Below are 23,555 nucleotides of genomic sequence, written 5' to 3'. Positions count from 1 at the left end.
ACAGTGTAATGCTATAAAGAAATCTGAAGCTGCTTACTGTATGGGTTTAACGAGAAGAATCATAACAACACAAGAAAATCTTGATTTCTGCAGAAGAAATTATACTACCATGTCTTTCAATCTGAATTTCTTAACAAAATCCCTCATTATCTGACTGATGTTCCTGATTACTTCACCATGCTAAAAGAATGTTAATCTGCAGTCTCTTTACATGTGACTCCCCTTAAATTTATGTGAAAATGCTGTAATTGTTTCCTCTCTTTCAGCTGTGAGCTACATGATGGATGGTAAACAGCTAGAAATCATTGCTATGAGTAACCAATAACAGCAGACTTCATAACTCTGGTGCATCAGTAATTACCTGCATCATTTATGGTTTATATAATAAATTAGCTGCTTTCCTACCCATAATACTGAAAACCCTGGGTGTCCATATACACAAATCTTGTTAGAATATTCACTTCTATACTTCATTCTGTAGTTTCCATTTTCCCTCTTTTTGTACACCTACATTAGAGATTCCTTAAGTGAGAATGTGCAGGTGTGCTCTGGCCTCATTAGCTCCCATAAGACATGTGCCCCTTTGTCATCAGCATTTTATGAAGAATATCATATTCTAGTGTCTTAAACACATACACACACAGAGAATAAAGAAAAGTACTTTGAACCTATGAGGAAGAGAAATTCTCTTGATAAACAAAGAAATAAATATTTTCCTTAATTTTGCTTAAGCACAGAAACTGGAAAATAACACACTGAAATGTAATTCATACCCTGAAGTAACCCAGAACTGTAATGAAGCAGTATTTCTACAGAAAAACTCATCTTGTTGAAAAATTATGTCATTTTTGATGCTGGTAGGCTAAGGAACATAATACCATATGCAAACTAGTTTCCAAATGGTTTCATTAAAGTTTTTACAATCTGTTTAAACATTAAACATTTTCTTTAAATATTAATAAAGATCTTAGATTGTTAAGGTTGTAGTTTACTCTTCCAGCACAGTATCAGATGCCAGCAGTTAGCTAACATATACCAATTGGAATTATAACAGATAGGCCAAAATCACATTGGCATGTGGAGAAAGGTGTAAGGAACTTCCAAAGTGAGACCTGTGTCCTGGCTGCTCTGGAACTGCCCTGGATCACAAATGAGGCTCTCATGTGTCCTGCTCTGTGCAGTGGAGTCAGACTGCTTGGGGCTGTGAGAGCTCCTGCAGAACCAACACAGCTTTACAGAACGCACCAGAGCTTTGAAGAGCAACCTCTGAGACACTTCTCCCTACTTTGGGCAGTTAACACTTATCCCAAGTTTTTAAGTCTTCAGCTATGAAAAAATCCAGCCTTGTGCCCCAGTTGTGTGAAGCACATCTAGTTTTGTGAAGAGAATCCTCTCTTTGTATGTAGCCTGTGAAATCAAGCCCATCCTAATTATTGCCACTGATAACAGCAACTGTGGAATGCAGAAAGAGAAAAAGCAAACCAGAATCAATCTAGTCCTGGGTTAGGAGCACATTCTCACATCATCAATATGTACTGCTGAAACAGAGCAGGGAGCACTTTTACATCTCATACTTAGAACAAATATGGTTAACTTTAGTTTGAAGAATAACTTCTGCAATCTCGTGTTTTGTAAAAGATGATATTTACAACAATTCCCTCAAACATAATCAGTCAGAACTCCCTCGTCTGAGAATTTGTGATGAGGATAAAAAATAGAGGTAGGATTCTTCTTTTAAGTCTTCCTTAATTTTTCATACAGGAAAACTAATTTAGTAGAATTTTATATAATGAACCAAAGTCCTTTGATTTCAATGACATTTGGCTTATGCTATAAATGAGCAAGTTCTAAATATATCTAATGACAACAGAGTTAGAAACACTCAGCCTCTTACTTAAAATATACTTATGTCCCAATGGGATTGATTTTCTCTAGTTTGGAAACACTGACACTTCATGTTATTGTGTTAGATGATTTTAATACAAGATTTATAACTAAATTCTTCAGTTATGGAACAAATCTCTAGGAAAAAATCTGTCTGGTATGTATTTCTGTGCACAGTACATTATACTGCTAAATTGGAATATAGTAAAATTGTTCAGCACATAGGTCAAAATAGGTTTTAATGTTGAGGGTATTCATAATAGGTACTTTAATTAGAACCCTGTGTTGCCTTACACTTGCATGAGTATGTGTCACCAGGTTCATAATTGCTCTTCCTGAGAGGGCTGTGTTTGGAAACACAATTAAGATGCTATTTCTGGCCTGGCTGGGGAGGCTACACTGGGATCTCTGCAGAGCATCCAGCACTGGGATCTCTGCAGAGCATCCGGCGTTCTGCTGCAGATGGAGCTGACTTCACCCAAAGCAGTCTGAGGGCTTTGGGAGCTTTGCTACTTTTTGCTTGATATTTTTTTCAACAGCAATGCTTTTCCTGCCCAGAAGCCCTGGGGCAATGGAGCCCTTAAGGAATCTGAGCTGTTGTGTGACTCCTAACAGCACCAAACTGCTGCTGGCAAAGATCCATTCTTGCAGTCTGTTTCTCCTTTTTAACTTACATGATTTTTACATGAATGCTGATTCCTCACAATTTTCTTTCAAGGGTTGTTATCTGCAAAGTTCCCTATCAGCTGTAAGAACTTCACAAAGGCTTTGGTCAAAACTTTTAGAAGTATGTTGGTAACAATAGAATTCTCACACAAGAAGCTGCAAGAAGAAAATAAATACATGTAAATAAGGCATTATAATAGTCTAAAGTCCTTGCCAGCATCCTGTCTTTTTAGTGACTGCACAGCTGTGTTTCCATTGCACAATTAATGGCGTTCCTACCTTCCAAAGAGACGTTTGTACCAAATGGTAGCACAGTGCAAGACATACCCAACAGCTGACAATAGCTCATCTCTTCCTCATGACACCGGCTGTGCACATAATTAAGGGCTAAAATGCCCTTTGTCAAAAGTTTTCAGACTAAATGTCTAAATCATGACTAGGATTCAAATATGTCCCTATCTTTGCACATATTTTGGTACCTATATACTTTCATTAACCTACAATAATGAACTGGGGTACAAGTTGGAGGATCTTTTTCAAGCTTTTGACTTTTAATTCAGCTTCAGTCACACAAATTAAAGGAGGGATTGACCATTTTATGGCTCCAGAGAACCTGAGAAGAGTAAGGAGTGTTTGAAAATTCCAAACAGACAATCAGCACCCTCAGAAGCACACACTCATGTAGTAATTACAATTTTTCTTGTAAAAGCATTTTTCTGAGCTGCCCAATGATATGTCCCTAGTACACTCACCACCTGCTTTCCCACAGAATCTTACAGAAGGTATTTTAATCATTTCACTACACATTCTTAATTTTATGTAAAATAGTCACCTGAGCTCTCAGATTTAAGTATAGTTGAAGATGTATCTTAGTGTAGCAATTTTAATTTCTGCTTGTTTTACTATTTTTCTTTTCCCCTTTGTTCATGTCAGTAAAACATCACCAGTGAGACCATAATTAATTTAGTAGACCTGAAAACACTGGAAATCTTTGCAATACTTTTTCCAACAGTTCAGCATCTTCTGTTTCAGCTGAAGTCAAATTATGTCTCATTTATCACATCTCCATGGAGCACTCTAGATTACAGCTTTAAGTGTAAAGGAGTGTTAGATGAGAAAAGCCACGTACTCTAATACTTAGGGGAAAAGTGTGACACACAGAGCATAGCTGCTATTCACATTTCTCAGACTTCTTGTTCAAATTGCATCTCAATTCCTGAATAGCAGCCTACAACAGAAGGCAGACAAGCTGTTTAAAGATGACTCTAGAAATGAAACAAAAGAATTCCCCAAATTCCCACATACAGACATATAAGAGCAGATCAGTGAACATAGTAATTCAGTATCCTGCTTCAGATACTGATATTAGAATTGCAGACTAATTGCAAATAATTCTGCCCAATGTAACTCCAGAGTGGCATTCTGCCAAGGTAATGTAGTTAAAAGGTGACTCATCAATAATAGGTCTTAAAGAAAAGAAAAAGGATCTTAATATCATGAGAAAATCATACTATTCAACACTGTTCAGATCAAGAGCAATTCTCAGCATGAGGATGCTCTGCCTGGGTTAGAAACTGGTAATGCCTTGTGTCCATTCTCAGCTTCTATAAACAAAGCAGTGTAAATATGGGAAACCCTGAACAAGTAAATGTTGCACAGAAGCTAGACAAGTTATTTAGTAAAAACTCTTTTCTCTTAAATTAGGCCCCGAGTAAAGAAAACAACAATACAGCATCAGAAAATTACATGTGAACACTGATATTGCTGTCTGGTTTAGGTAAAATAGAGTAATTCCTATTTTATAGTTCTATAGTTTATTGTTCCACAGAATTAGTTTTACAAACTTGGAAGGGAAACATTACTATTGGTAGGTAGGAGCTGCAATATCACGTCAATAGAACCGATGCAAAGAGAGCAAGTATTTGTTCTGTAGTGTCAGATTGGCAGTGAAATCTGATAGTCATGAAGAAAAGACCCACAGACTTTATAAGAACCTTTTGCTTTTAGTCCTGATAGGTTAAAGGCCCCCATATAAGTCACTAACTCCTAAATATCAAAGACTAACTGAATTTCTTTCCAACATCCAAAACTTGGCAAGAAAGGAAACTGTTTTTAAGGACACACTTCAATAATTAGTATTAGAGTATATTTCCTCTCAGTAAATTGAAATAGAATAAATTGCATTTTCCCTTGTTAGAAATTGAATTGCTTGCAAGAGGTTAGGACTCTGGTGGCAGATCACAGAAAAAATAAAAGCACACTTGAGAGGAATGAAAGGGAAAGATGAGATTGATTTTGTGCTTTAATTTTGAATTATCAGCAGCAGTTCCTCTAATTCTAATAAAAAAGCAGAGATGCAAATGATCTATTAGGTCATTGCCATTTTAAAGACAACTATATTAAATTGACAACATTCCTATTTTTCTTTGATCAGAAGAAGAAGAGTCATGTCTTAAAGCAGCTAAGTCTCCTTTGCTACTGGAAGTTTGCTTTCTCAAAGCCACCACTTGTTTCTTTCTTTTGCTTATTTTTTTAACCATTATTCCACATAGCTCTTAATGCTCTGTTTATGTCCCCACTTCCACATGATCATGGATTTGCCATCCCAGGAAGAACATTCCAAGAAAGTATCATTTGAACTGTTCAGAATATATCCTTGAGCTTCATTTTCAGTGATTTTATTATTATCTGGCAGGTTTTTATTCTTTTTCTTCTACAAAGAGCTATTTCAGCTTCATAAGAGTACTTATTTAATCCTGGACAGCACAAGCTGTTAACAGTCTCTTCATTTTCCATTACCATCGTTACCTCTACCAGGGAATGGAAGAGGCATCAAGGTTCACAAAAATGTCCAAATTCAGCCTGAACACAGTTATTCCAGTACTACCACTATTTTCTGGCCAGTTCTTTATATCCCATCAAACAATTTTCCAGCTGCACTCTATTGTGCCCCATCTGGAGCAGAACCCTTCCTTAATCCCTGCAGAAACCAGTCCTGCTAAAATAAACTCAGCGAGTTTGAACTGCAGGAATCCCTGAGCACATAATCTTGAGACAACAGAGCACTGGGTCACTCCTTCCTTTGTGCCTGCAACATCTCAGTCCAGGAATTTAAGATAAATAAGCACTTTGGAACTGGTTGTTTCTAGTTTGTGAACCAAAGAAGAACTTGGCTGAGAAGCTGTAGGAACAGGCCCATCACCTCTCTCTTTTGGTGGCAGCTTCCATTCAGGGGTCATTCTGGGGTTATTTTTAGGTACCATTTAAGGTGCTGTACAGTAGCAAAAGTTGGTTGTGCTGCATGAAAAGGAGATACTGGAACACGTTTGGGAAAAAAAAAAAAAAAAAAAAACAACTTTGCAGAAATCCCCTTTTCTAAGCAACTTAACAAGACTAATGATCCAGAACTAGATCCAAATTTGATTGAAGACAGCATTTAATTTAAATACCAAATTCTTATTGGCTGCCTAATTTTCAACATTTTTGCTTTAAACTTCTTTTTTTAAGCAAAGTCATTCAAGACCTATGATAATTTTAACAGTAGGATTTGCCTTTATATCTGAGGCCAACAGTTTTGCTTTGCTGTTGGTGGTCAGAAGTGTATTCTGTGCCAGAAGTTTGTCCAGCTTCTCCCAAGCTGAACTTTGGTGATGGTGAGTAGATTATGCCAGAAAGAGTAAGCCATACCATGGAAATGCAAAATATTGCTGGCCTTTCCTTCCCCTTGGTGCTACTGGTTTTTTTCAGATCTTTTCCCTTTCCTAGTTCTTCCTCAGGCCTTATGAATCCCTTAAACCTCTCAGATCTATAGGGAAATAGAAAGTTATTGTGTGTCTTCCAGAAATCTGTTGGGCTGAAATTCATTTAATTCAGTAGCAAAGTCTACTGATAAAAAAGACCAGAATTTTTCCCAGGATATTGAAGATCCTGTAAGAATTTCTCTCTGCTAGTGTGTTTGCAAGTTGAGAGTCAGATATGCTTGCATATCAAAATGAACACCATAAACAAGTTTATATTCTATCATGAATTTGAGTTACTTTTGCTGATTCTTTCATCTAAGCATATTCAGAAATGAGCATTATATCATTATGCTGTGAGCATTCATTATAGCTGTATAAGTTTTCAAGAAAAATGTTCAAATCCAAATCTCTTCCCAATTTTGAAACTTCTAATCTGAAGAGAAATAAAATAAAGCAATTATGCTATAATAAAGGTTTCTATGATCTCAGGAAAATTATAGTAACTTGAATTCTCACTGCATTTTAATTCAAAAGAGTTAAGGAAAAGTAATTCTCATCAATTATTAATTTATCAATATCCCTGACTTCATGGAGTATTTTGAAATCTGTGATATATTTAAATAGAAATTTTAAATTATTGAAAGATAATAAATTTTACAACCATCACTTAACACTGGATTCTTGGGGTTTTAGCAGCTCTGCCACCCTTAGATCTCTGTAAAAGTTATATTCAATTTTACATTCTAGCTTCCTAGCTGCTGTTGGAGTATGGAAACTCCCTGTTTTGATGCAGGAATATATCCCTGTAGGGTGCATCCCCCAGAGAGGTGGCATTTCCCATGGTTTTGGCTAAATCAGTGCAGCTGCAGAAGGCCTGCAGGTACCTGCAAGAGGTGGATGACATTCCTTCAGCAGATATTAAATCAAGTGAACGAATGCAATATTGCCATCACTGATTAAAATTCAGTCAATTTTGCTGGAAGGAATTTGAGGATGTAATTCAGCCTCTACCCAATAGCTCTGTACTAATGTTGTTCCCTCATGAGGAAGGAATACTGTTTGCCATTCTGCTTTTACCCAGTCCTGAAATACTAACTTTATTCTCTTGAGATGAGAAGTGTTCCTTAAAATATCAGTATTTGAAAAATCTTACATTTTCCATCTCCCCAGCCACAAGAGGACTGTGGCAATGATTATGTTCATTTTCTCCTTTTGATGCTCCTTTAAGGAATTCTATTTTCATTGCAGGTAAGATTGGTACTTTGTGTGTTCCATCTTCCAGGTGCATTAGTTACTTACCTAGAAAATCTCTCTAACACTCAGTGAAAATATAAGTGGTTCTAGAAAATAAATTGAGTACCAAAAGCCACTCCGGCATAGATTATACCTCTAATTGGCTGGAACTTAACTGTGGAGGAGGAGGAAAGGATGGAGAGGAAAAAAGATCATGCTCTCCTTATCTCACTGAAAAGTTAAAACTAATGCAGTCTTTATATCATATCAATTTTTTCACTTGAGTTAAAATAAAACATTGATCTAAGATAAACTCAGTGGCTACAGCAAGGCTTAACATACAGGTTGCTTCCTTCCTCTGCCAATGAGAACTGAACTGCAAGGGGCATTTTCTAGAATGATGTCCCAGGTTAAAAAAGAATTTTCTAATTTTTAATCTCCCTTAGAATTTTCAACAGCTGAGAGTAATAGAAAAGCAAAGCATATTTCATGAATGATGTGTTTTTAAATACATAAATATTATGTCAATTTTACTATAAATCTTTACTAATAACCACTACTTACAGAGGAAATTACCAAAGCAAAGCAAATACTATTCTCAGTAATTCACTGAACTAAACACCTAAACCAAGTGCCTGGATTAGTTCTGAACTGGTGTTCTTGTAATTAATGCTCTACTCTGCAATGTGCTGGCATTGGTGATTTATTACAGGTCTTACATTAAAAGTATAACCAGATTTATAGACTTTGTGGAGAGTTAGAAATGCCACATTACAAATGAGGGGGTTTAGTTTTATAACAAAAAAATGTCTTATTGCTATGTTAAAATGGTTTTCTGGTAGCCCTGGGAAAACTAATAGTGGTGTATAAGCACTTTATGGCAATTTCATTTAGAGTAGAAAGAGGTTGGTAGTCTGTGGGTGACAAGGGAAGGAAATTTATGGTTATGGAGAAAATACTTCCAAACACTCGGAATCCAGGACTTTAATCCTAAATTTTCCTTCCCACAAAAGTAATCCCACTTGCAAGTACATATATTCAAAATATTGAGAATTTTTGAGTGGCATTTAAGCAGCCCCTGGGCCACAGCATGGCCCTGGCTCGTGGCCCCTCAGACAGGAGAGGATGTCACCCACATCCTACTGTGTATGGTGCCACTCCTTGGGGCATCCCGGGGTTTTTAAATTCCAGCTGAAATCTATTGATCCTATTTTTCTACTTCTCATCCAAAGGTCTTGACATCTCCTCTTTAAAATAACTCCAGAAACATCTGACTGAGAGGCATCTGACTGAAATTTGGGAAAAAAGCTCCTATGGATGCTGTTTCTTGACGTGGTTTTCAGAAGATCTCTTTAGAATAAATTGTTTTGCTCTGAAGGGGTTCGTGCTGCACAGCACTGACAGTAAAGTGCTAAATGGAATCTCTCCATGGGCTCTGTATCACTGTTGAACAAAACACAGAAGCTGAGCACTAAATAAAACACTACTCTTAAATACACTAATAAAAGTAAAGCCAAGAGAACAGTGGGTCATTTTTATGCTATATCAGCAAATGTCACGTTCCAGGAAACAGCATTCAGATATCACTCCTTTTATGACGATAACTAGTTCTGAAGCAGTTGTTTTATTTAATTCTTTCTAACTCGTGAGAAATTTGACTAAGTTACAGTCAGTGAATAAATGTCTCATACGAGTGAGTGACAGACTTTTTAAAAAGAGAGCAAACTATGTACAGAACACAGAAGATTCTGAATTAAGCTAACAAGCTACTTTTACCATTTTAAGGAGCTGAAGCTTTGATAATAGACCATATCATGGTTGTGCCTGGAATAGGAAGGAGTGGAGCCTGCTCTAATTTAGCTATTGAAATAACACCTGGATTTTTGCAACACAAAGGAAGAAAAGTAGTCTGGATTTAATCTTCTAGCAAGCAAGCAGTGATAGTCAAAGATCAAAATACAGACAAACTAGAGATAAGAGCGGGAAAACCAGCACAGTTCAGCAAAAATACATATTAAAAACCAAAAAATCTCACAGAAACAAAAAAAATATTTAGGTTATATTTGCTCAGGGGGTAGAAAAAAGGTTTATGTCCTGCAATTCAATTCCACCGTTGGAGGCATCTGACAGAAATGCTGTGGCTGCAAATGTTACACCCACTGTGAACAGAGGCCAAGGAAAGCAGCAGGGCTGTGCTGTGGGACACGACATGTTCATCCAGAGAGCAAAGGAAAAATGTGCTGCTCATGTTGAGTGCAAACACCCAGACAAGGATGAGGGAATTTTTTTTTTCTCTTTAAACAATAACTTACTGAAATCAGCCTGGAAGTTTGAAGTAGGAAGAAGCAGGAGGCACATAGTGAGTAAAAGGATGTAAGGTTGTGGGGAAATGAAAAAGATGCACTAAACTGGATTTGCAAGAAATCCATAAAGATTCTATCTTGATGGGATTGCTGGGAGACAAGGGGTGAGAAGTTAAAATCAGCTACACCAAGAAAGCACTCCAGGCAAGAGTAAAAGCTTGAATTTAGTAAGATTGCTGAGAAAAAGTATAGAGCAAAGGCAATGATATAGAAAAAAAAAATCTCTTTTCCTCAAAAAAAGTATATTAACAGAAGTTTTGAAAATACAAGAAAGGGAATTTAGTTTAAGAATGTGTGTTTCTAAAATGTGCCAATAGTACATCTACTTCAATCTTTTTTGAGTCTTGAATAAGATTTTCTAAATGAAAATATCATTCAGCTTTAAAACCTATGGAGTACTTTATCTCATCCCAATAATTAAAGTATGCAGTTGTGGCTCCTCATAGCAGTATCCTCCCCTCAAAATATTTTCATATATTCACAGATATCTATTTTATAGAGATGTAGATCCTGTCATGGCACTCCTGATACATTTTTCTGTTGTTTCAAACAATGCATCAGATGATATTCCCACAAAGACATGGGATCATGTTTGCTCCCAAGTGGAAATGAAAGAACTTATCATAATTTCTATGAGTCACAAGATCTCAGACTTAGAAGTTTTTGATGACTGGTTCCTCTCATCTAAATTTAATTCAAATAATTTAAGACTGCTAAACTGCAAATATTTTTTGTGTTTGTTTTAATGTTGTTCAATATTGCAGCACAAAATGAGGGCTATGGAATGTGTTCTTGGGATAATTGATGGTGCTGCCATGGGGTCCAAAATATCCTCCCATATACTAATGGGTTTTATGCCATTTTGCCTCTGAAATTTGTTTTAATGATTTTGACAGCTCTCATTTTTCCTTTGTTAAATCTTAGTGACTGTTACTGGAAATTTATTTTTAGAAGCACAAACATATTACAAAAAATACATAAGCGCACTGAGGACAAATAAAACATCTCCACAGTAACATTGTGGATAGTGATGCATGGCTGGTTGCTGACAGACTGACAAACTTCAGTCCTAGCTCTGCATCAGGATTTGTTAGCATAGAATCCTGAGCTCAAAAGTGACTTCAGAAATGAACTGCCCCTTTTTCCTCTCTGTGGTTATTTGGCAGCAATGATTGATTTTTTCCAGATGTGGTTAAATAGGAAAATTTATTTTATTAGTTTTAATATAATCAGTTGCAAATATAATCAAAAACATCCCCTCAAGGCAAACGAATATTTTGGCTTTGCTTGATTTTTCCCACAAGAAATTCTACCCTACTCAAGCATTTTAAGCTTATTTTATAATACCTTTAAATGACATTTTAAATAGTTTGGTTTGAAATTAGTATTGATATTGATGTCCATACAGTACAATAAGAATTTCCACCTGCAAGACAATATTCATAGCAATAAGAAAGGCTGCACTATATTTTAAAAGGGATAAGTTCTTAAAAGTCCATTTAGGATTATTTTTCTCTCTAGGCCTTGGTGTACCCATACCCAGGACTGCATTATGCACAGCCACTGGTGTTACCAGGAGCCACTTCCCAGGCTCCCCCTGTAAACATGAGTGAAGCTAATTTCCCTCGGCTTCCCTGCAGTTTGCATTGAAGCTCATATAACTTACTTGCTGTTTATGTATTTTACCAGTTGTCTATGTCAAGCTTTCATATACAAATCAGAGAAAAACCTGCAAGCAACTATGATTTTTAAAGCTAAAAGACACCTTGTGTCTAATTTGTCAGCAAGTTAGGTGGGTTTAAAATCCACCCTTGAAACAGCAGCAATTTCTGTTCCTTTCATCTAAACAGTTCTGTATTCCAAGGGAACCTGGTATAATCAGTAGTTTGCTGTAGACATGAGTCATAATTATGTTCTTTCTCTCTCATTTAAGTTGTTCGAGTTCATGAATTTTTTGGCTGAGAATGTCATCTTCTGTTACATGGGACTCGCACTATTTACATTTCAAAATCACATCTTCAATCCTCTTTTCATATTTGGTGCTCTTGTATCCTTTGCTTTAAAGAAGTACATATCTCTGTATGTGTGTGTGTGTATATGTATATTTTTACATAAAAAGAATGCATGTTCCATGTGAAAAAAGAAGTCAATAAGGAAACCAATCAGTTCCTTGAATACTAAAGACCAGTAAATTGTCAATTCCAAACACAATCATCTATTACCTGTGTGCTAATAACTGCCCCAGTGCATGTAAGCACATGTTCTTTGGACAGTTGCTGTTTTGCTGCTCTGCTACAGGCAAATAGCTTTAAGCCAGCTGGGGAACGTTTGCCAGTGGTTTACAAGTGGGGTGGGAAATCAGGATAAGTATTGGGACACATCTGTGGGGACAGGTGCAACACAGAACCTTTCTTCCTGTCTGGATCCGGTGCAGATCCACAAACTGGAGAGCTGCCTCCAGACAGATGTGTGCCATAAGCAGGAATTCCCCAAAATTCTTCAAATTATAGGAAGCCCTTAAAAATCACACAGTGCTGCTTTGCTCAAATCTTTCCTTCTTTATAATTGGTATCTCTAGCATACATGGAATTATTTACACCATCATGTGCCTAAGAGGTAAGAAAAGCTCTGTGTCTTTAATTCTGCCATGGTTTCTCAATAAATCTTACTCATAGAGCAGTATAGATTCTTTTCACACTGACAATTTATTCAATGATTTTTTTTTGGCTCAGAGCAGCAGCCCTCCTCTTATCACTTTTAAATGAACTGTAATAGCTTAGAAAGTTGGGAGCACACTGTTGATGTGCAGTAATTGTTATATGTAATTTCTAAGTGAATAATCAGGACTGCACCAGAGCTGCAGGCAGCTCCTGGGGCAGCTGCTGGGACTCAGACATCAACTCCCAAACTCTTCACCTGCTCTCCAGTCCAGGCTGCTCAGACTGGGAGTGCCATAATTGAGCTGCAAGACAAGGGGAAGGCAAAAAACGTGCAAAAAGCATATACAGGGAGCTCAGACTGGCTTCTCTAAACCTGATAATGGCCTCATGGCTCCAATTAAGGCAACTTTTGGGATAGTTCCACAGAGGAGTATTAAGGAACTTCATCAGAAGAATCTCAGCAGAGAAGGGGAAGAAAAAGCAAAAAGTGCTGGGTATAGACAATATGAATCACCAGGAAATAAAGTAGTAATAATCAGGTCCAAAAGTACATTTATTCTCTGAAAATTGCTGCTCAAGGACATAATGCTCTCTCTGCAATTGATGATGGGCATTTTCATGAAGAGCTGAAGATGAAGTCACATGTGACACAAATGTGATGAGTAGAAGTAGAGTGATTGAAGTGAGATATATAATGATGAATATAAAACCAGGATGTCTGGGGAAGGCAGATCTCTGCCACTGCACTGGGAGCATTAGAACATGGCATGTAAAACTTAAAAAGATAATGTCATATTTGTTTAGTTACACCTTAAAAATAATTTTAGAGAAATATTTGGGTTAATTCTTGTTTTGTCAGTAGCTTGTCCACTATTTTCCTCAACATCTTACATTTTAGGTGGCAGTTTTTGTAGCAAGAGCTTCCAACATATACCCACTTTCTTTCCTTTTGAATTTGGGACGAAAACAAAAGATTCCCAGGACCTTTCAGCACATGATGATGTTTTCAGGTAAGAGCTATTTTGGCTTTTTTTATATTTCTCCTGTCCACATTTAATGAATGACAAAAATAGTCATCTATCACTAGAAAAGGCCACATCTATCACAAAGAATGTGTTATCTTAAAACTCAAGATCATCTCTCCAAAGCTACAGAAGCAAGTGGATGCCTTCTGATCAACCTCACTGTGCTCTTGCCCTATTTTAATTAACGTTTTGGAAACCATTATCTTTCAATCCATTGTCCCCCATCTGTCTACACTTCCATGACAATTTGGGAATACCATGTTTTTAAGCTGTGCTGTTTTAGAGGCACCTGTATTATGCCTCAGAGTATTTTACATATCAGCAAATAAATACCCAACCTGGACAGTGTTAGTGCTGACATTCAGATCAAACATGGTCTTTGGCAATTCATTAAACTTCTGGAACAATTTTACTTTTAAACTTGAGAGGAGATAATTTCAATTCCACAGACCTTTTCATATGTATTCCAGCTTGATATTTAATTTTGTTGATTTTGTTAACCTTGTAGAATAATAAAAAAAAAATAAAATCCAGAAGAGGGAGCCATGTTCTAGTCTGATTTGCACATCAACCCCAAAACTGTTAAGGCTCATCTGGATTACGTATTTTTTTACTTGTACAAGCTCGAAATAATTCCACTTGACTTTCTAATGCTAGTTAGGAAAAACTCACTTATAAGCCAAGAATATCTGTTCAGTAAAAGACAGAAATACAGATACCCCTACGCTATTGATGATATAATTTCCTAAAATTAGAAAGTCAGAAAGTCAATCACATTTTTTGCTTCATTTTCCTGGTTTTTATGCAAAAAATTATTCCACATTTGTATGGATAAAAGTTCTTGATTGACAGCCTTGATGTACAGAGATCCATTTAGCCAGATAACTAGAGAAATACAATGTGCTGCATTTCAAGCTCCCTCATCAGGAGCACTCCACATCAGGGGGCCTCATTTGTGCCTATGTAATTCCAACCCTCCGGAGAGCAACACAGCAGTTCATTTCTATACCCATTCAATCCTTCTGCTAAAAGCTGCCACTGAAAATGTCACTAATTCCAGCGAGAGCGGGGTGAGGGATGATGACACATCCAGCAGGAGCTGCCTTTCAACCCAGCTGCTGCCCTGCCATTGTTCCATGGGGAACCTGGAGCTGGAGGTCTCTGGTAAGCCTAGCAGGTGGCCAGCTAGACAGCAGCATGAAAAATAGCTTCATGTCATTTGGTATCTACTTCCTGGGCTCCATTTTGGCTTTTGGTTGGCATCAGCTAAAGTACAGGATAGAAAACCTTCTGAAATCTCTCTTATTCTTTAACTTTTCTGTCCTCGTTTTCTGCAGTCAGATTTCATTCTCCACGGAACAGGAGCTGAAAGCAGCCTGCAGCTGAACGTGAGAACTCACACACACATTAGCTTTCCAGGACAATCTGGCAGCTGAGAACTGAAACAGTAGTATTGCAGGCTTCTAAAATTCTCAGAAAAGTAATTTTTATCTATTTCCAAAGATAAAACCCCCTCTATTTTGGAGAGAAAAATGTGTTTACATTATAATAAAGTAATGGCATAATCTGCAGCTATAATAATAAAGACTGTCTCTCATGCTGCCAGCAGCTGCACACTTCACAGGATACACAGATTTTCTGTGTAATTCTATTTTTTTAAGATGCACCAAGATTTGTGCTTAGTTATCAATAACATTCATAGTGCTATAAACTGATAAAACTGCATATAGTGATAAACAGAGGGGACAATGGCTGCCAGGAGAGAGACACATTTCTGATGAGTAAACAAGACATGGGGAATTTGAGTTTGAAGGAAATTATCTACAAAGATCTTTAGCAGCAGTCATAGAACAATTTGAGCTGGAGGGGACCTTTAAAGGTTATCTGGTCCAACCCTCTGCAATGAGCAGGGCTATCTTCAACCAGATCAGGTTGCTCAGAGCCCCATCCAGCCTGACCTCAAGTGTCTCCAAGGATGGGGCATGCACCACTTCAGTGTGGGTTTTACCATCTTCATTGTTGTGGCATAGCATCAGGTTCTTGTTGATCACAGGGGAAAATGGCCTTCATTCACCACAGCATCACACATCCAGGTGTGGAAAACAATGAATTTGGGGTTGGTTTTGTTTTCTGTCTTATTACCAAATCCACCAAACATTTACTGCTTGTTTTACTGCCACAATCACCAAAGTGATTGCTGAGAAAAATTGCTGAGAAAAGCAATTAAGGTCAGGCAGGTACACTGTTGATTGGCCTTTGATTAAACCTTACTCTGCAAAGAACTCTCCTGAAGTCACTAAGTTCTGCTTTTTGATGCATATCAATACAGTTGAGAAAAGGTGGAAGAGTTGGGTTTGGAGGTGGATTATGCTGGAGTATTTTGATTTATCATATTCTTTATCTGCTTTTACCACTCCTCTAAAAATACATTACAGAGGGTGGATTCACTTCTCACAACTGTTTTTAATCATGATTCCTGATAACATTCCATTGGAAATGAAAACTTGATTAGTCCTTCATACAAGGACTCATTAAGCCCAGGCTTCTCAAATTAAGTTGAACATCAGCTAAAGTGAGCAGTCCAGCAGTCTCTCCTCATGTGAAAAAGAAACATTTTAAAGTCTTAGACTTTATAGCATCTTCCACTCTTCTCCCAGCATCTTTATTTACTTTTTACTCTGTTTTCCTCTTCTCTACAACACATAAATAGGCAACAGAGAGGCTTGTGGGACAGTGCTACAGGGGCGGTTGTGTTAATATGAGCATTACAGCATCAGTGGAGCCTGAAAGGATGAACACAAATGCAGAAAGAAGCCAAAAGAGGCCCATGTACAGACAGCTGTTGTGCAGACATTTACATCTACACACTCATGCAGACACAGAGGTGGCAAGTGGCAACGTGAAGAAATCCGCTAAATACAAAAGAAAGCAAGGAAGGAAAGAACAGAAAACTATGGCTGCAACCAAAACACCAGGGCTGCCCACAGTTAGTCTTTCCTGGCAGATCCTTTTCCCACCAACAGGCAACACTGCAGCCCTCCTGGGCTCTTCAGAGGGCTGGGTTTGGAGAGGTGTTTGTGTGGGGTGTGGGCAGAGGATGGCTAACAGCCCTACAGGGCACACAGGTTCTGTTCTGGGGACTCTGGGGCTTAACCCTGGGCTGCTCTGCTTTGAAGGCTCTGACACATTAAAGGGTATTGCTTAAAGATGAATCCCTAGTGGCTGGCACAAAAAAATATCTGTTAGGAAATCTGTGATTCAGCCCAAGGATGAATGGATTAACACAGATGTGGAGCTGCCAACAATTCACCTCTGAAGGATGAGGGGAGAGAATCTCTGCTAATGGTTCATCAGAGCTGGTCCTTCTGCTGCCCCACTCTGTCCAGGGGTAGCTGAGCTACCAACATCCACTGCATCCAATCATCCCACTGGGCTTTGGTGGCAGTTCTACCTGAAGTTCTACAGAAAATTTAATCTTCCTTAACTTCAGACCATTTCAGTAGCTCAACATTATCTGAGGTTGTTAAAATTCCCTTCCTTCACTTGTATTATTACCTGGAAAGTATTTTGAGAGATATATACATACATGTATATATATATATACACACATATAGCAGTGTTCCTTGCTTCTCATTGTCTTTACATTTTAAGTGTATTCATCTGCTTCTCACCACTTGAGTTGTTTACTTTGATTATCTATTTTTCTTTAGTTGAAACTGAATTATCTCTTATAGACCATGTTAGTCCTTTATAAATGAAAAATACAGAGAAGTTACTCACTATTTTTCTGAACTGAAGAAACAGCCAGTCCACTGCTCAAGAAGACATACTAATTAACTTTTATATGTATGTATATATATGTGTGTATATATATATATATTTCCCCTCTTACAAAAAGAGGTGTTCTAGATCTAAAATTAAAGGTGTGCTGCAACTGTGGGAAGCAATATTGTTTTCCAGTGAAATGTATCTGTTCCAATCATCTACATTACCACTATAACCACTGAAATAAAGACCATTTCAATAGTTATTCATTCCCTCCTCAGCTTAAAATGAGATTATATTCTTTCCCTGTTAGAAAATAGTAAAGCACTGCATCCTCAGAGATATCTTTTACACAAAAGCAAAGCCAAGGACAAGCCCAGTGTCTGCCTGCCAGGTTTTGAACCTGCTGCCACTGAGTATTTTCAGATAGTGCAACCCCAGTCTGCTCCTTCCTAGCAGAAATGGCTTTGTGCTGTTCCCTGCATAAACTTCTATACCAAATAATTGGAAGCCCAGCTTCTATACCAAATAATTCACATTCTTGCTATGTAATCTTAAAGAGCTTTTGAGTTCTAGGCCAAAAATAACTGCATTTAGCAGTTAATTAAATGATTCTGCATATGTCATCAGTGCCTTACAAGACGTTTGATTACTAGATTTAATCTCTCAATACTTTGCAAGGTACTTTTTGGACTCAGCATGTATTGTGTACATGTAATGATTTTGCTCTCTAGAATTATTTTGTGAAAGTTTTTTGGAAAACAATAAAGTACATTTAAATAGATAAATTAAAGGCATTAGAAAATATGGAGTATTATTTGTATTATGCATCCTGAGGGCTGCAGGCACTAGCAGGTTTTTTCCCCCTTCAATTTTTAAACATGGCATTTTGTCAAGACCTATTTAGTCCCTTTATTACTACCTATGGAGCTTTTTTTTTTAAACTCATTTAGCTGTTTTCACCACCTTTGTAATATCTTGTTTATTCAGTCTCTGTGGGTGTATAATTCTACAACTATTATAACATTTCAAGTACATTAATTTATTCTGCATCCCCTTTTAGGTATTTAAAATCATCTTTGAAAAACTATTCATTGTTTTTAAGTCATGTTTTTCTGACTAGTCTTAGAACATTAAATTATTTTAAGGGAATATAGTCCATATTTTCAGGGAAGCAATGAGTAGCATATTTAGGTACAGATTTTAAAGCCAACCCTCTTTTTCACTTGCTCCTGACTTCATGAGTAGTCCCACTTAAACAGAATACAGATTTCTTTTTCAACCTGCATTAAGTTCGGATCACTATTTAATTTGCAATTATTCAAGACAAAGAATTCAGTGGACATAAAGCAAAAGTGTGATTATTATGTGAATATGAGAGCACTTTCATTGTTCACTTTTGCAAATTGGCTGCATTAAATCCCACCCTTCCAGTTAGCATGATTCAGCACTTTATAAGCAGGATTATGATCAGAACATTTCCTCTGCCCTTGGAACTGGGTTTGGACTGAAAAGATTAAAATTCTGTTTCTCTATCTCATTAAGTTCCTCCCCCTTGTCTGGTTTCAGGTTTGCGGGGTGCGATCGCGTTTGCGTTGGCCATTCGCGACACGGACTCGCAGCCCAAGCAGATGATGTTCACCACAGCCCTGCTGGTGGTGTTCTTCACAGTCTGGGTGTGTGGGGGAGGCACCACACCAATGCTCACCTGGCTGCAGATCAGGTCAGTACTGTCTGTGCAGCACCAGCACAACAGGATCCCTATGGATCCACCACTACATCCTTACAACTTCCTAATCTTACAGGTGTGCTTTGTATGAGCTTTAGCACAAAGGGAGGGGTTATGCACCTGTGAGAGGCTCCAGACCACAGGGAACGGGTCCTTCCTAAGTTTGTTATGGGCTTAGATGGAGGTCAGACACATCCTTGTTTCCTGAAAGTTTGTTTCACTACTGCTCCTTTCAAACATCATGAATACATCCTAATGGCATCCTCCTTGCTGCTGAGGAAAGAGCTACACAGGCAGACTTTGCCCTCATCCTAAAATCTGTAGTTACTACACAAACATCTAATAAATGGTGTATTTCTGATTCTAATGAGAATATGCTGCAAAAATCTTCCTCCACTGCTGCCTCATTCAGGCATTAATTTATTATGCATTGTTTTATATCTTTTTCTTCACTATATTATTTTTTTAATTACTTCATGGTCACTTGTATTCACAGAGAGCAACAAATGACAAGGGAGGTTAAATTACAAGAGAGGGACATAGAAAACTGGAGTAAAAAGGATCTAATTTAAATGCAGTGTCCTTCCAAGCTTTTTTGAAACCCAACTTTTAATAATGAGTGTACTCATGCTGGTTATTGATTCTGGTTACTTCACAATCCATTCAGAACTCCCTGCTGTGATTTGCAAGATCACCACAGAAATCGTCAGTATCGAGATAGGCCTGCAATTCACAATTCCTTATCATTTATTCTATATATAGCATGTTTATCTTGTTTGTAAAATGATGTCTGATTACAAGCCTTCATGTCAGACTCTTGCTATGAAATAGCAGCTGAAGATAACCAAATTGGGGCTTTTACAAAGAGCACAGATAAAACTGCAGACAAAATAAGGACTAGGGTACAAGTGCACTGGATAAACACGGATGCAGGCATCCATGTACAGTGGGGAGGTTTTCTATTTCTGTGACAGCTTGATTCTTCTTTATGACATGTCTCATGTCCCATAATGTCAATCAAGGCCATTACAGTTTGGATACGCTCTGGCACTATCAGTCATCTTTCTGAGATTTGCCACTTCTTCACTGTCAGTCAGCAAGTGTTTTTCTGTGTGGCAATGGAAACGTGGGTGAGGAAGAGCTTTCTCAGTAGATCTTGGGGAGCAAGTCAGTCTGGGTTTCTATAACAGGAGATAAGGGATAATGCTGAGAATACAGTAAGGGGAAAAGGCTGGGAGCAATGTGCAGTCTGAGTAGTCAATGTGCAGCCTGAGAGCTTGGGTCACTAGATGCCCCTCGTGGTTTAGCTCTCAAGGGAATTTTTAAATTAAGATTGTGAAGTGCTTTCACTAACAAGAAAATGAATTGGATGCAAGGGCATTTCTTCTGCTCCTTAGTGCTACCCAGAGGTGCAAAGCCCCCCAAGAGCACAAGTGAGGGGCTGACTCTCATATTGGCTGTTTATACTGTTCAATGCACATGCTTCTTTCTCTAGACTCTTGTACAATAGATTTCACCAAAGACACTGAAAGTAGACAATCATTACTGATTTGAAATGCTTATCTCTAAGGATTTCCTCTGAATCCCATCAGATCTGCCAGACATTTTTATCAATAATATAAATTGAGTTTGTAATCAGGCTATCGATTTTCTTACTATAAAGCTATTAGGTTCATAATTTACACTTAATTTCTTGACATTGGAACATACATCTTCATAAATTATGAGGAGGTCAGAGATAAAATTTTAAATAGACATCTTTAATTACAAATTTATATTGAGGCTCTGATTTCTCCTTCTAGTGAAGATATTTAATTGTATTTATAATTTATTACACCTCAGTGTGGACTTTTGTCCTTAGCTTCCAGCATATATCTTTTTAGTCTTAATTAATTTTGCTAAGTAATTGTATTCAAAGGTGGTGGTAATTCATGACAATTGACACTTGTATGGATTCTGGCAGAGGAGTTTGCTGAGGAAAGTTATGGAGCTGTGGCAAATGACCCCAGCTTGCTTGGTGCAATCCTCCAGCATGCTGGCACCTGTGCCTGAACAGCAACTCTGAGCTGCAGCTATCCCCATGGTTCTTTAGAAGAAAATGATGGTATTTTTCAAGCTAGTTTGGAGGGTTCAGCTCACAAAACCAAGGAAACTGCATTACAAGTAGAAAAATGGTATGATTGTGTCTGAAGAGATTTATTGGAAAGGGTTTGTGTGCCATCAATTACAGACAGAAAGGGCTGGAGCCAGGGAAATGAGCAAGCATGGCTATGAGCACAGAAGAGGGGCTCTGGTCTCACAGCAGCCCTTTGTGACAAACATTGCTCAGGCACCTTCCCAGGGCAGCTTGAAACTCCTTGTGAGATTCCCCAGAGCTCCAGGGAACCACATCTACCACTGACACTCAAATGCAAGGCACAGTGCCAGCTCAGTTAATCCAAACAACTAAAGGTATTCACCTTATCAAAATCGTGCTTATGGGAAATTAAAAATACATGAATGGTCACAGTGACTACACTGGCTTTCCCTACAGAAACTACAAGTTGCTGTATAGGTAAACCTTCTCAGGAGAGAATGTCAAAAACAGCACAAGCAAGTAAGTAACAGTGACAAGCAGAGTGTGCTTCTTTTGCCAATTTTTCATCATAAAATGATTATCCAGCAGATAATGCATTTAATTCATCTGGAGGCATTCAGAGACTAATAGAAAAGAGAATGTGATTTCTGAATCTATTTGGATGGACTGAATCTGATTCACAGCACTGCTTTGTGTCCCCTCTCCCTCTGTGAAATAGGGTCCAGCTCCTATCATTAGTTCAGGAGAGGCAACTCTAAACTCCTCAAGGTCAATCAGCTCTGTCTTATCCTAGATATAAAATCTTGGGTTTATATGGTACAGACCAACTTACCCACAGTTTGGATTCAAAAGATAAATAAATCTATCATCCATTCTGTTCAAGATACATAAAAATGACATAAATCGGAAAGAGCTCGCACCCATATATTTACATTTGTCTGCCATAATGCATTAGTGCTAGGGCAGAAGACATTACTCAGATCTCTACAGCCTTCTTGCTGTATATCATTGCCACATATTATACCACGTTTCAATTATTTATTGCTCTCTCCATAATTTACATTGGGAAGTTCTCTTAACAGAGATCAAGACACTTGGTGTATAAGGGAATGACAATTCCCTTACACTTTAATTCCCTTACAATGACAACTTTGAAATAAAAGTTGGAATGCAACTTCTTCTGAAAAAAAATCAGTCTTTGTCTCCATAATAACTGGATTCCCATAATTTTCCCCCTCTCCTCGCAGCAATACCATCAGATCTGTGCTTTTCTTCTTCAGATAAAATTTAACATAATGTAAATATAATCTGTCACTCTATTTTTAGAGAAAATATGTGTCCTCAGAGATAACTACCAGTTGATTTATTCCAGGAATATGTGTGGCTTATACAACATTTGCAAATTGTTGCTAAAACATATAGTAGGATACACTATCAAAAATAACCGTGTGCTACCTAAAAAGGCTCAACTTCCATCTCTCATGTAATGCAGCAACATCAATCAGCTGTGTCACAAGAAACCAGCTAAGGGCTTTTGTAAAAAAAAAAAAATCTTAAATGTATCCCAGGAATCCACTAAATTTATTAATAATAATTCTTGCTCCCTTTATTTAACAAATAAATTATATTAAAACATATATTCCTACTTAAACTCTATCTTGAATCTAAGAAAAGTTCTTAAAGCCTTGGAAATATGACCTGCTAATAACAGAATTTATGGCTAAATGTGTCTATATGTCCAAACACAGTTTTAACAGAAATCCATACCAAAAATTCTCATTTTACTACTGCATTTACTCATACACAACACCTTTCAAAATGAGTCTTAAAATTCTTGGCAAAGAATGAATATTTCCTCACTTTATTGTAAAAGAATGAAACCTACACTTTTGGAAATGGCTTATTTATTTTAGCTGTCTCCTTTGTAAACACCTGAAACTCTGAGTTTCAGGGAGGGTTGGGTGTTCCCTTTCTGAAGATGAGGTTGTATTTACAAGTTCCCAGTTGCCTGGTGCAGTAACCCAGCACTTCCCAGCACAGAGGTGGTGCAGGTGTTTACAGCACTATCAGCAGCCACACTGAGAGCAGAACTGGCTGCACCACCTCCCTGAGTAATACATTGTCCTTTGACAATGTCTTAAAGTTGTAACAGGAAAAAGAATTGCTTTTACTCCCCATGTGAAAGGACAAAAATATTCAGTCCTTGGCAGACAATGAATAAACCTGGATCAGCATGTGAGAATAATTCCATAATACATCAACACCAAAACAGAGAGAGCCATTTAAGTTCCCAGTCAAATTGAACTATTCAATAAATGTGCCTTCAGAGATGCTGAGCATTACTTGCTAATGCTTTTGGATATATGATTTCCTTTGTTCCCCATACTCTGATTAAAAATAGAGAGCTACATTT

The 23,555-nt window shown here is 37.6% G+C and overlaps 1 protein-coding gene across 1 annotated transcript in view; it reads left to right on the top strand.

Annotated features, from left to right (window-relative positions):
- The window catches only part of SLC9A9 (solute carrier family 9 member A9), a 174,276-nt gene that overhangs the window by 87,439 nt on the left and 63,282 nt on the right, over positions 1 to 23,555 (top strand). Inside the window, exons 10-12 of the mRNA XM_058812182.1 lie at positions 11,820 to 11,933; positions 13,445 to 13,556; positions 18,906 to 19,059. Coding sequence (XP_058668165.1) covers positions 11,820 to 11,933; positions 13,445 to 13,556; positions 18,906 to 19,059 — 380 coding nt within the window. The remainder of the gene's footprint in view (positions 1 to 11,819; positions 11,934 to 13,444; positions 13,557 to 18,905; positions 19,060 to 23,555) is intronic.

This window comes from Ammospiza caudacuta, chromosome 11, assembly GCF_027887145.1.
Source record: "Ammospiza caudacuta isolate bAmmCau1 chromosome 11, bAmmCau1.pri, whole genome shotgun sequence".
Taxonomy (NCBI): domain Eukaryota; kingdom Metazoa; phylum Chordata; class Aves; order Passeriformes; family Passerellidae; genus Ammospiza; species Ammospiza caudacuta.
This window is presented reverse-complemented; position numbering and strand designations above follow the sequence as displayed.